This window comes from Cloeon dipterum, chromosome 2, assembly GCF_949628265.1.
Source record: "Cloeon dipterum chromosome 2, ieCloDipt1.1, whole genome shotgun sequence".
Classification (NCBI taxonomy): domain Eukaryota; kingdom Metazoa; phylum Arthropoda; class Insecta; order Ephemeroptera; family Baetidae; genus Cloeon; species Cloeon dipterum.
The window spans coordinates 18,901,660-18,915,637 of record NC_088787.1 but is presented as its reverse complement, the minus strand read 5'-3'; the positions used below and the strand labels follow the sequence as shown (position 1 = coordinate 18,915,637).

Here is a 13,978-nt window from a genome sequence, read left to right as displayed (position 1 = left end):
AGGTCGTTAAAATTGTAATTTTGCAAATAATCCAGAAACTCGCAACGTGCCGACTTTCTTAATGTTCTCGATTGCAAAACTTTGCACAAGGAAATTAAATATGAGCCGGAAAATTAAATTTGGGTGCTGCCTCGTCTGACTTTTCTCGTGGATCAGATTCAAGACTTGCTTTGGGGAAACTTGGTGAATTTCACGAGGAAGCCAGTCAGGTGAACTGCCGTGGGTCAATATCTCACGCGACTTAATTAGATTCCCTTCATCAAAAGTCTCAGACTCATTCTTTACGAATTGAAGCAATGCTATAAAGAGGCGACATGAACATTGGTTTGACTTGGAAATTAATGAATTAATTAAAAAATCTCTTTTTATTTAAGTTTCATTTATTTGTTTTAAAATTTTAATATTTTAGATGATAATGTCATTTTTAACCAGGTAAAGCAGTTTCAGAGGTAAAGACATACTTTTTTTAACTATAGAAATATAGGATCAAAGGCAAGTAAAAAATTCCTGATATTTATTAAATTAAACTAATTTTCAAACACCTACTAGCAGTTGTAAAAAATGCTGCTTGATTTTTTTCCAGAGAGGAAAATCTCATTTTCGGTTGATTTAAGTCCTAATTTTCTTGTCCCGATTCTCATCCTAGGAAAAGTAAATCAACCAAAATTTTCAGGTCCACTCTACCGAAGAAATTGGGTGAAGTCAGGTTTGAAATTAAGTTCTGCGTCGTCGTATTTGCAAACTGCATATTCATGGGTTCTCACCTGTTGCGAAAGGCAGCGACGCTTGAATAAGCGCACGCAATAATTACTTGTCGCCTTTTTGCCGATAAAATGGGCCCCAGCAATTACTTCCCGTCTACCTGCCGCGCTTTTTATCGGCTCGAAGAGCACGGGCGGAGGCGGAAACAAACACAATTAGGGCTGCCTCCGTGTCATTTGTTATCATTATCGCGATGCCGGCTTCTTTCCTTCTGCCGCTCCAACTATTTTCTGCTTTTCCCCAGGACGGATGGCTGCTGTTATTATTTATTCGCGGGGCCTGAAATGATCTTCGCATTTGTTTGCCAACTTGATTAATGAGTCCGGAAATAGAAGACGCACGTGCAACAAAAAAATGCACTCTGCGAGAGGGATTTAACGAGAGCTTTCGTAAGAAAAGAACATGATGTTTGCTCGAAAGCTAGAAAGGAGCGCGCTAAAGTCCGGCCAGTTGGAGGACTCCAAGGCCTCTCGACACTGCCTGACACAGGGGAGTGGAAAATTGCCCCGTGAATAATGAACACTGAGCCATATTTCTTGGCGCTGAAAACGAGATGAGTTAAGGAATGTGTTAGCTGTCGTGGAAAAAAGTTAAACAAAGGCGAGGAAAGCATTTTCATGCAAATGACCGCTGATAGACGAGCGCGGTGAACTTTCCACCTTCGCCACGTGTAATCAGTATTTGATTGATGTTATATGTTGCGAGAAAATTTGAGGCTTCATATTTCGAGGTGTGTAGCAATGGAGGAATGTCCACGTGAGCCAGAAATTTAATTATCAGCCTCACAACGCGAAGGTTCTAACCGCAAAAGGTTTCAGCTTCAACAGCTCAAATTGTAGAGTCTCATATTGTGGTATAAAGTGTTCCTCTCGACCGTAGCGAAAATCATTACCTCCACCTCCTCAGAAATTTACGCGGGTCCAGAAAATGTAGTCAGTTTTTATTGATTAAAACGCCAATTTGCTTGGCCGGTCACGAGGCAAAATATTTAAAAGAGCAAAGGTTGTTTTCTTTCGTGCAAATTAGATACTTTTTGCCTGATTTAGACAGTTTTCGAGACATCAAACAGTTTTTACTGTCAAAATTGAGCTTTTATACTAAAAAATCTTACGTTCTTGTAAAGATATCAAGATATTTGTCATTTTTAAGGAGAACGAAGAAAAAATATGTCCTCTAGGCTGATTTCAACAGTTTTGGCAGTTTTAGACGATTTTATAAGCTATTGGCATAATATTGCATATAATTCGTGGCCATTTGATTGTGAGCTCAGAAAAAATAGCCAATCATCTAAATTTCGCAGCCCTCACATTTAATGCGAAGGGTGAAATACCAGTGACTTTTTCACCTAACCCTCTAAAATATTTTTAATATAAGTCTTACATGGAACTTTAAAAATGTATGCAACATGGATATAATATTATTTTATTTGAATAAGAGAAAAATTATTTAATTAAATTAATTAATTTAAAATTCATTTTTTAATTCAAAATAATCATACCTCTTAAGGGAAATTTTCAGTTTTTCCGCAGATTGCATAATTTTTTCCAGACTTAATAACATCGAAACTCGATTTTGAATTTGGAAATTCAATTATTTAGTTAGCTTTGATTAAATTTAAACACAATTGTTCAAGATATCCAGAGAGAGCCTACATAAACATCATTTGTCTTTAAAGCTCAGTTCTATGCTAATTCAATTTGGCTCTGTAGCTAAATGTCGCTTCAGAAGAAGTCGTCTTCAATTCTAGATAATAAGAACGAAGATTTCTTACAGCATTATTTGTCAAGTGTGACTCTCGTGCACGAGGACAAATAATTGCTGTCACTTTTTGACAAATAGTCTGACATGGCAGTGCACACGAGGATTACATCCATACGCACTATGAATGGAGCTGCGATTGCGGAGAAGGCGCAAGCGCCCAGGAATTGACTTGACGAGCTTACAGTGCTTGCGACACTTGATGCACGCGCATTTTTCACTCAGCCGCGCGCGAGAAGCCGCGCCGAGAGAAAATTTGAGGCGCAAATCAAATTAGCTGAAAGCGGAGAGCCGCAGAATAAAGGAAAACGAGCCGTGCAGCAGCAGCTCGATGGAGCACAAAACTGCTCGTCAGAGACGTTTTGAATAATTCAGCAGGAAAACCTTGAATCACTCTGGACCAAAGACAATTTTACGGCCGAATGACTAATTTGGCAATTTGTCTGTGCCACCTACCTCCAGAGATTGCATAAATTGCCGTGAATGATGTGTTTATGAACGTGTTTCTATATAGTTAAAGTTATTTTTTTGTTTTATTTTCCTTACAAAGTGCTCGTTTGATGCTTGTTTTGTGTGCGAGAGCTTATTTAATTTTGTCTATTAGAAACTGATTTAATTTGGGAGAAATATTACTGATGAGAAATAATTAAAAGCAAACGACATCTGCAAAAAATGGCAGAAATAATGGGTACGCTAAGAAATTTTATGGTGAAAAAAGAATACGATACAGCGGCCTGATGGGCCGAAATAGCTGGCTGTATAATACGGAAATGTTTGAGTTGATTTTAATCCTTAATAAAGTTCTGAGGTTTTGTTTCCTTGCAGAGCAGAGCCATCTTTTCAACCATTTTTATTCTAAATTTAGTCTTTGAATAAATAACTTTTGAATTGTAACAATGGATATTTTAATAGCTCCTACGCTTTTGAAAATGTAAAAAAATGGTTGAAAAGACACATAACCCTGCAGAGAAAAGCATTTTTCATCCCGCTTTTGAGAGTATTAGGCTTCGTAATGCCATTCTCTTCTTCCTTGATACCAAAAAACTTCGTCCCCGATGATATTATGCTTTGTAAAAATGGGTCGAAAGTATGATCGAGCCGCCCCCACGCGCTGTGATGATTAAATTTGGCTTTTGTTGGTTGAGAGTGGGGCAGGGAGAGAGAAGCAGGCGAAGCGCCTGCTCGTAGGCGAGGTATGCAACCCGCTAAACTAGTAATCCCGGCTGATTGCATACCTAACAAAAGCTGCAGGCGTTTTACATGGTGCCGATATTTCTTTGAGGCTCACCGCCGCACACAGAGGTGGAAAATAAATTATGCGCGATTATTTACTGGTTGAGCAGTCGCCTTGGGCGCTTCGTGGAAGACTGCTGCTGCTGCTCTGTGGCAGCCCTTTGAGCGTGCCAGGGAATTACCCAGCCATTCTCTTTTCAAACATGAATTTCAACTCTGCATGTTTGCGCCTTTTCATTTCACTTTCCTAATTGCAAATTTAAAATGTTGCAAAACAAACAGTAAGGAGAAATGCAACATTCTTTCCCCCCAGGAACTGCACCAAACAATTAACTTTTAAAGACAAACAATTTTCTAATTGTAATAAAATTTATTTCAAGGGTCTCTTGTAAGACTTGAGTTGGTTGTGGTCATAAAGGGTGTGGATTTTTTCATACATAAATTTAAAAAAGAAGAGCAAATCATCAAACTCGTGGGATATGTCATCTTTTTGCTTAGCTTCTCCTTCCGTCTTTGTCTTTTTTGATTCAGGGTCTGCAGAGTGACTCTTGATGGCCTGGTCAAGTTCAACAAGCAGCTGATGGACAGCTTCCACGGTGGCAAGGTACCAACGAGGACTGCCTTCCTGGTGTCTCCAGAATTGAGTGATTCTCTGCTTCAAAACAACACAGGGAAGATCTAAAATAGGAGATTTCCGTCAAAGTTATGTTTTAAAAAATAATACAATAATTTAATTTACCTCTCAGCCTAGAGTCTTTGAAGATTCCTTTGCACTGGTTCCAAGTGCTGTCAATAAAGATTGCTCTGTCTATTGGTTTGTCTGATGAGTAAGGCCTCTTTTTGCTGGCACCAACCTTTGCAGCTGATTGCTGAGAAACAAATTCCTCGATTGAGATTGCATTCTTCCCAGGGAACACTAGAACAATCTGAGAAAAAAAATCGTTAGCATCTTTCCATTCCCTCCTGATCGATGACTCGCTCACGTTTTCACTTTTATCATCATAATCAGGAATGCAGGGAAATGTGTAAATTGAGACATCATTGGGAGCCAAGAGAGCTGCATGGGCGGACGTACTCTTCCCGTCGATTTCCTTCGCATGCTTGATAATGTCCACTTTGATGGGTAACTGAAACAATTTAAATTTATATTTTCATGTAATTAAAGTGTTTAAAATTTCAAGTTCACAATATTATAGTTTTAAAATCAGCCTATTACATTTAAGACAGGGAGTTTGCCTTCCAGCTCTTTGATGGGCACATAGCAAGTGTAGCAAAAGTATTTTCTTGATTTTCCACATTTTGGGCAGGAGCTACGGCCATCCATGGATTCCAAAAAATGCCAGTCAGAAATATTGTATTTGCCAAATGGATTGGCATCTACCTCAGTCGATACTTCCATTTAAATTCAATTATTTAAAATCCTCTGTAGAAGCGAAATCGTGGACCACAATAAATATCAAAACAAATTCCATACCATACACAAACATAATGTGAGTCAAATCGTTATAGTTACACAGAGTACCGCCAGGAGAGACACCTGATTGGCTGTCAGCTGTCAGCCGGCCGGCAGCCGCGAATGGTTTGTTTTGTACCTAGCCTTTAACATTTTCGCTGCAGCATAATCTTGTTTCATGGCTATTTTTAGTGATGTTTAGCTCTAAGGAGAGCTTGGCAACAAAAACTGGTGAATTTGGTGTCGGCAGATGCGATTACTTGGCTCAACTGGTCAGAGAATTTCACGAAACCCGCTCCCAAGGTGATTAAAATCAGTATTTTAGTAACCAAAATATTAGATTACAATAAATTGTTTACAGAGGCAAAGAGGCAGATCCTGGCAAATTTGGCTAATTTTGCGTACGACCCAATAAATTTCGAATTCCTGCGTCTTCATCGTGTGATTGATTTGTTCATTGATACTCTGCCAGACGAAGACGAAAGCCTTGCAGAATTTGCTGTCGGAGGTCTTTGCAACCTTTGCGTCGGTGCGTATATTTACATACTTAATCCGTTGTGAAGCGCCTGCAACTGTCTGATTTTTATTATTGTGAAGACCCACAGAATCAAGAATATATCTTGCAAAACAACGGCATTCATAGGCTGCAAGATCTGCTGCAGTCGAAAAACCAGGAAATCGTTTGCAGCACAATAACAACACTAATTTACCTGAAAACACCTAGCTCACTAAAAGGTAAAAAATTTCGAGGGAAAATCGAATACACTTAACTGGAGCCACTCCTCAGATTTGCAGGCGAAGCCTCTTATAAACAGACTCTCCGACCTAGTTGGATGCCCAAATAAGAGAATTTCCAATTTGGCACATCTCTTTTTATCTGAAGTAAGACAAAATGCCGCAAGTTGCTCCGCTGCTGAGACTGTTGTCGCCGCGCCGCCTGATTCTTATTAGCCAAAGACTGTGTTCTGCTCATCAAATCGGTGACAAGGCCTCATTTACAAGAACAATCACCATGGAGGACGTGGAGAATTTCACCCTCTTGTCTGGCGATTCAAATCCAGTGCACCAAGGACCAAATGCGGTAGTGCATGGAGCTTTCCTTAACTCACTTGTGTCCTGCATAATGGGCACCAAAGTGCCTGGGCCAGGTAGCATGGTGGCCAGCCAGAACATTAAATACCCCAATCCTTGTCACGTTGGGGAGTTTATCGAAGTCAGTGTGATCCTAACTGGCATGAAGATGGATTTGATCAAGTGCAGGTACACAGTAATGGCAAAGCCAAACAAGGACAGTACCTTAGCTGAATCGAGACTTGTTTTGTCTGGAGATGCGAATTTAATCAAAATTGAAGATCAGAAAAAACGCGCAAAAAAGAAATAAATTAGTTATTAATAATACAAATTTATTTTTATTTTGAAAGCAATTTCAATTTTTCTTGCTGGTCTTGTTCATTTGATTGCCACTCTTGGACTGTTCATTCTTTTTCCTCTTAATAATTCCCCTGTTTAATAAATATTTAAGAATTTGTTATAGACACCAAGTAATTGACATACCTGATTTTCAATCTCTTCTCTTTTTCAAAGGTTGGCTCAGTTGAAATTTGTTTCCTCTTAGGTGCTTTCATTGCCCTTTCTTTTCTCTCTGTTTTGGAAGCACGATTCAACTTCATGATGTAGTCTGGGACCTTACAACCAGCATTCACCAATAGAGTTGCAATGCTGAAAGAAATTAAAAAGGTTCCAGTAGAACAAAGGAGGCGATACTAACTATTGAAATAATGCTCTCTTACGTTCTCACGTGCCCAGAGTCTGCAGTGGTGAAAAATGTGACAGCTTTGCCCCTCCGACCGGCTCTTCCAGTTCGCCCTGCATACATATAGATTAATCAGTGGTCTTTAATTCTTTCAGGTAAAATAAGAGTTATTTAAAATATTTTTGGGATTAAAAATGGACACAATTTTCATTAGATTTTAAGAATTAGGAATGTCATTTTCGCACTTCAATGGTAGGGGTCAAACTCATTTAATTATTTGATCGTCATAGTTAAGAGGGGATTGTTTCAAAATAAAAAATCAAGGCCAGCTTTTTTATTCTATATAATATATGGGCGTACTCCATTTGATGAGACAGATCGATCGATGGATCATATTTCAATTTCTGGTGATTATTTCTCAATTCCAATTTATTTTCTGGCAAGTTAATTCAAATCAGTCTTTTATGGCTTGAGATAGTTTAAGTTTTCTGTTTCTCAGATACTCAAGCTCCATTTTCACTGTTGAAATTGTTGAAATAAAATCTTATTTTATTAGAATAATTTGAAGTTTGCTTAATTTTAAATTCATATTTTAATTTGATATTAAAATAAGCTGCAAACTTTTTAAAAACATGCATGTTTAAAGTAGGAAATTTTGTCAGCTTTTATAATATTTCTGGTTTTTAGCTGCCTTGGCTCACAATCAACAATTTCCATCCAAGCCAGTTTAGGAGTCACAGATAATTTTAAATTTTAAGTGCAATTTCTGCAAGAACTCACCTATTCTGTGGATATAGCTGATAGCTGACGGAGGAAAATCATAGTTGATGACCATATTGACGCCTTTGAAGTCGATTCCTCTGGCCAAGAGCTCGGTACAAATTAAAACCCAAATCTTGCCTTCCCTGAATGAGCGCACAGTGTTGTCTCTCTAATCAGATTAACAATTTTAATGACTAAAAAGGACAATATCAAATTTTCATTACTTGTTGCTGCGTTCTTCCTGCGTGGATCACATCCACATTGATTCCATCATAAATGAGCTCTTGAAACAGCTGCTGAGCTCGGTCTTTCGTCTGCGTGAAGATCAGAACAGGAGGGCTCAATCCCTGCAAAAATTATTTAATAATAACTTGGAAATAAGCACTTGAGTTGATTTCTGCACCTCTTGCACCATTGTCCTGAAAGCCACGAGTTTTCCCTCTTCAGTACCAACAAACTTCAACTCTTGGTCGACCAGGTCAACAGCAGAATTCCTCACGCCGACATTGATGCACACTAAGCCTTCCAGGTTCTTTCGACACCACTTGGCGACTGGATTTGTGTGGGTGGCTGAGAACATTGCTCGACGCACTTTGGTGCTCTCGCATGAAGTGTACAGTTTGGCCAACTGCTCTCGGAAGCCTTGCTTTCCTTCTTCAAAAAGCTTGTCGCTCTCATCGACAACTAACCACTCAACACTGGACGTTTTTAGGTAAATTTCACGTAATTTTAATATCTTTAGAATTTACCTTTTCATTGAAAATACTGGAGGTTCCTGCTCCAAGAGGTAAATTAGTCTGTTTGGAGTTGAAATCAAAATATCTGAAGGAAAGAGAAGGATGTGAAATGATTCATAGGCGAATTAAAAAAAACTAACCAGCTTTGACTTTCCCTTCAGGTCCAGATTTTTTGACCAATTCTTTGACTTTGTTGAGCAAGTGTATCCGTAACCGCCTTCCATCTGCCAGTTTTAAACACTCCCTAAAATAGTCATTATTTTAATGAACAAAATAGACATGAATTTAAATTTCACTCGATATTAGAAGTTAATGATTTCAATAGAAGAATTATGAGCAAAATCCACTAAAACAACACCATTTTTTTTTTGTAAAATGCTGATTTTCCAAACCATGCCTCCAAATATCCCACTTCTAATTGTAAGTAATAAAAGAGCGCCGTTTCTAGAGGTAAGGACTATTATTAACTACCTGTGGATCTGCTGAGCCAATTCTCTAGTTGGAGCAACGACAATTGCTCTGACGCCAACTCCAGATGGAGCTTTCAGGTGATGGATGAGTGGAATTAGAAAAGCAGCTGTCTTTCCCGAGCCAGTTGGAGCGCAAGCCATCACCTGTCTGTTCTCCATCATGGCTGGGATGGCCTGCATCTGGACAGGCGTTGGTACTGAGTAGCCAGCTTTCAGAATGTTGTTTTGCAGATCCTCCGTCAGGCCGTAGCGCTCAGATAGCTGGTTGAACGTTTCCACTGGCTCAGGCACGGAATTGGACTCTTCTTTGCTCTTCTCTTTAGTCCACACACTCATTTTAAGCAAATTTCTCTTTCTGTTCACCTATGGATTCAGGATAAAATCAGGCATTTGATTACTGTTCAAAATTATGGGGATTATAGATGCTCTACCTCTTCTTGATGCTGCAATTTTGATTTATCCTCTGTTGGAATGATTTTTTTGATTTTGGCCTTTTTGATTGGCTTCCCATCCTTGCCAGCTTTGATTGATCCCATCAAAGTGAGCTCTTCTTCCTCACTCTCAGAATCATTTTCATTCAATGGGACTTTTTCGTCTTCTACAATTTTGAATGGTCAAGTTAATAATAAATACAATACATAATATATCAGTTTAGTATAGCCGACCAGAATTTTCTGAATCTTCATCACCATCACTGTGATCTAATTCTTCGTCCCCGACGTCCTCCTCACTGTCTTCAAAAGAATGGTTGCTTTCCAAATCAAAATCATCCCCAGACTCATCCTCTTCCTTAAATATAACCTGTGGCTTTTGGACGACAGGAGGTTCAGATTCATGAACCTTGCTGGTCATCTAAATCATTTAATTTAGGAAATTATTGTGCACGAGGATAATTAAAAGAGATCAACCTGAAATTTAAGAGCATGTTTGTTGAATTTCTTTATGTCAAACCGCGTCCCTGTAGACAACTTCCGGAAAATGTCAACTCTGTCCATGATTTTGGGACTAAGATCCACACGATCACCGTAATGACAGGTTAATACTTTGAGGAGTTCACTAAAGAAATGCAGAAACCACAATCAATTCAAGTGAAGATCTGAAAGTGTTTGCAGGTGAAGCGAGTTACTGTAATCACACGTGCAGCTGGCAACAACAAGCACGCACACATGACCACCCCACTCACCAGCTGTTCGGCTGTTGTTATTCCTTCTCCCGCTCCCGTCCCTCAAACAAAACTAGAATGCTCACGTGGTGTCAGAAAAGGCCGATAGATGCCGGATGGAGACGGACGTAACACCATGCCTAAAAATTTATATTCACTTCTGAGATATTTTCGCTTTTTTCATGATTTCTTTAATTTTTACCACCACCAGGCCACAAATAATACTATATCAATTTTCATCTCTAATGGTCTAGAACTCTAGATAATATCTTTTTCGGACCACTTTCCAATAATAAAAAATAATTCCACAGTACGAGAGTACGAAACAAGAAATAATATCTCGCACATGAGGATAATGACAATAATTTGTAAGTTATTCTCATTATTATTTATATTTTATGGAGTCAAATAATTTTTGACTTAAAAAACACGCCAAGTTCAGCTTTCAGGAAAGCATAAAATCATAGAAGAAATTGGTCCAGATCCTCGATCTTCTCCAAATATATTTAGTAGTTTCTTTTATTTAAAATTAACAAAATGATGTGCTACAAACAAAATTACATGAATGTAAACTGCACTTTGAGTAGTGGTTAAACTTTTGTCCTGATTTTTATGATGATAATGAGTGTAAAATGTTTTTTAATTTGTTTGACTTTTATAACCTATTCATTTTTAAAATGTTATCTCTCTTCTTCAGTACTAAACAAAGTAAACTGTGAGAATCACCTTAAAAAACAAGCATGATTATTTAGAACTAGCATTGCCTCGTACTATCTTGTCGAGTTTATTTATTATTATTTGTTATTTTTTTATTACTCTTCAATGCAATGAGAAAGTCAAGTTTAAGCGGCATAGTTTTATAAAATTAGAAAAAATAACAAATAAATTCAGGAAATAATGAATGCTACTGCAGTTAGCATTTTTCCATTAACAGTTGTTGCTAAAAATTAATAAAATGCTAAAAAGTGAAATTTAATTTCGACATTAGAAAATAATTGCTCTACAAACGCGCTGCCATGTGACATTTTCCTCTTAAGTAAGCAGTTAGTTTAGACCGTAGCAATCATGGTAGTTAAAATAACAAATGATGAGGGTTTGAAATGAGCTAAAAATACACCATGGTATTTGGAACTCGTGGAAAAAGCTTTGAACGCGTTGACAGGAAAGTGTCTTCGGCGCAATAAAAATAGGCGAGGGACGATTAGATTAATAGCTGCAGCGCCGAGGAAAACACACAACGAGGCTGGTACCGCTTGTGCTGGCACTCGCGCTGGTCCCATTGGTTCCACAAGAGTCGCCTCGGACTGCCCACGGTCTTCTGAAAATAACTCTTTCCTTCCAAAGCCACGCCTGCCTCGTCTATCAAAATTGCTCCCTTTATTATGCTTTTTATTTAATAATTCTATCTCTTCTTGGAATTTTCTGCGCGTAATTTAATGGTAATGATGTTGATGAAGCTATAGTCTCGAAATGATTACAGAAAGATGTTATTTAGCTCACTCAGGAGCCGCTTAATTTTAACCGAAAAATACACGGAACTGATTTAGAACGAGACAATTATTGTTATAATATAAAATATATTAAATCAAATATATTTATTTCTAGAAATATAATATCAAAGTCAGAATGTTTTTCAGTAAGTTAAATAATTTCTTATAAAATTTTTTTGCAAAATTATTTTTGCTATAAATATGTTGTCGTTTAATTGCTTTTAGTAAAAATAAATATGTAAATAGTTTATTTATCTAAGTTCAAAATTTATTTAAATATTCTCGTCACAGGCTTATTGAATATTATTCAATTCAACTGCTAGTTTTCTTGGAACAATGATAAAACTTTTATCAGCAAAACATGATCACATTAAAATTGTTAAAAATTGTTCTAAAAAAATACAATAATATTTAATTTACGTTATGACACAAGGAACTGATAACTTCGCCTCTCATTATGTGAGAAATCAATTTATTTCCGTCAGCACATCCGGTTTAATCAAGGAGCAGCGGGTAATTAATAAAAGGCAACACACGCGGCGCCAAAAATCATTGCCAATAAAAGCGGAGATGTTATCAAAGCAGCGCGTCGTCGCGGCTCATCTTGCTGTCTTGATCGAGCACACCAAGGGGAGGAATGCGAGAAACAGAATAAATTAATGAGATCAGGGATCAGTGACTCAAATCATCATTCACGCGGCACGCCGGCAACAAAGGCACTGACCGCCGCTAACAAATTGCTTATTTAATTGACCACGAGTCTGATTGCAGCCGAAAGAGAATCTGATGGTAATTTAAGATCATGTTGGAGCGCAGCGAACCCTTTTAATTGCGATAAAATGGAGGCCATAACTAATTAGATGGGCGCACCAGATGGCTGCACCGAATATTTCGCTTGATTTGAAGAAAATTAATAATTATGCACCGAAAAACATCGAGAAATGCATAAATAGAATTAAAAAGAAGCTTGAACACAAACGACTTATTATATGTAACATTATCTAACTTATTCAACAAATTGACGGAGTAGTCGGCCAATCGCATTTTTTGCTGTTGCATTTTTTAAGATTTTTAAATGAGAGAAAAATATTTAACGATGATCATTTTTAAAAGATACTAATTATTATACGTAAGCCATACTAACATTTTTCCCACAGAAAAAAAAGGAAAGTAATAATTTTTAGCAGGAATTGGCCTCGCTTGTATATTTGATGCTGAGCAAGCAGCTCTTTCTCATTGTCAGTTATAGTATAATATAAAGGCGGCGGAGCGGCAGTTCTGCATCAAATTGATCAGCATTTCGGAAGCCACGAGCATATTTATTGTTCAGCGCAGAGCAAGCGTTTATAAGACGGCGTTCGCTTGAGTTGGACCCAGAAATTCGTGTTCTCACCAATTTTTGGTATTTTTGATCACAATTTCGGGTTGAGATTGATTTTTATTTCTCAATGTGATGTAAATTCGGTAAATTCAATGATTTCATGGGTTGGTTAACCTTCGACAGGAAATTGTTGAGATATTTACGTTTTATTCCAACTGGTTTGATGATTTTTCAGTTGTAATTAATATGACAACCACGTGTGATTTTGTCTTCATTGGCGTCTACCAACAACTGCTCTCTCAGTGGCAAAATATGTGTTGGAGTCAATTTAGATGAAATAAATTCGTTATGTAAACAATCAATTTAAGTGGAGGGAAAAATAAAGCATGCCTCTTTGCACAGAATATCATTAATTCTGAGCACAAAACAATTCCAGGATATTTTGTAACTCTTCCGCTATTTAAATAAAACTAAGGAAGCTTGAACAGTTTTATGAAATATTATAAATTACCTTTGCCTAATTAACCTGACTGGAAAAAGCCAATTCAGGCATTCTAAATTCATTTCATGTGCTTTGGATTAATTAAATCGTAATCAGTCGGTGGTCAAATATTAGGCATTAAGCCCAAAATAGCATAAATATTAAAAATAATAAAGGAGCACACGTGTTCTAAAATTGCTTTTTAAACAAATGCCATGTAGGGAAGTCAAGAAGCTCTAATTTGTCTCAAACAAAGCCATGTTTTTCCCTGCTTGTGGGCGCTTGTGATAAGCGGAAGAACGAGCAAAAACGAAGACAAACACGAGACTGATTTGAATAATACCGACGCTTTTAGGCTTTCCCCAGTTGCGATGCGTGTGAAAGGCTGATTACCTTTGTAATGGAGAAGCAACGTTGACTATTTTGAGCATTTGTTTGGACAAGTCGCGGCGAGGAAATCACGCTGTGAAATGGAAACTCCAGCAGTGGCTTCATTTTCCTAATTGGCCCTAAAAAGAAGCCAAATTGTTTTCGTCGCCGTGGCCGCTCATTTGCGGTCAAAAAGGCTGCTGCTTCTTAATTTTCGCACACTTGGC

The 13,978-nt window shown here is 37.7% G+C and overlaps 3 protein-coding genes across 3 annotated transcripts; 1 reads left to right on the top strand and 2 right to left on the bottom strand.

Moving 5' to 3' along the window:
* Positions 1–4,109: 4,109 nt before the first annotated feature.
* On the bottom strand, positions 4,110–5,245 carry LOC135935130 (tRNA-uridine aminocarboxypropyltransferase 1). Its single transcript, XM_065477216.1, has 4 exons — positions 4,970–5,245; positions 4,737–4,880; positions 4,493–4,679; positions 4,110–4,431 (listed from the first exon to the last, which is right to left on the bottom strand). Exons 1-4 carry the CDS (start codon positions 5,150–5,152, stop codon positions 4,124–4,126), a joined length of 822 nt encoding a protein of 273 aa, XP_065333288.1. The 5' UTR covers positions 5,153–5,245; the 3' UTR covers positions 4,110–4,123.
* Positions 5,246–5,344: 99 nt separating this feature from the next.
* On the top strand, positions 5,345–6,608 carry LOC135935134 (armadillo repeat-containing protein 7). Its single transcript, XM_065477221.1, is given in 5 exon segments — positions 5,345–5,509; positions 5,568–5,735; positions 5,804–5,941; positions 5,994–6,151; positions 6,153–6,608. Coding segments are annotated over 5 exon segments (1,008 nt in total). The 5' UTR covers positions 5,345–5,400; the 3' UTR covers positions 6,588–6,608.
* Positions 6,593–10,069, bottom strand: ais (aramis). The gene is made up of 12 exons (XM_065477207.1): positions 9,837–10,069; positions 9,594–9,780; positions 9,360–9,526; positions 8,930–9,291; positions 8,599–8,702; positions 8,471–8,543; positions 8,125–8,419; positions 7,946–8,068; positions 7,740–7,890; positions 6,997–7,072; positions 6,761–6,925; positions 6,593–6,708 (listed from the first exon to the last, which is right to left on the bottom strand). The coding sequence occupies exons 1-12, from the start codon at positions 9,921–9,923 to the stop codon at positions 6,633–6,635; spliced, it is 1,866 nt and encodes a 621-aa protein (XP_065333279.1). The 5' UTR covers positions 9,924–10,069; the 3' UTR covers positions 6,593–6,632.
* Positions 10,070–13,978: the final 3,909 nt, after the last annotated feature.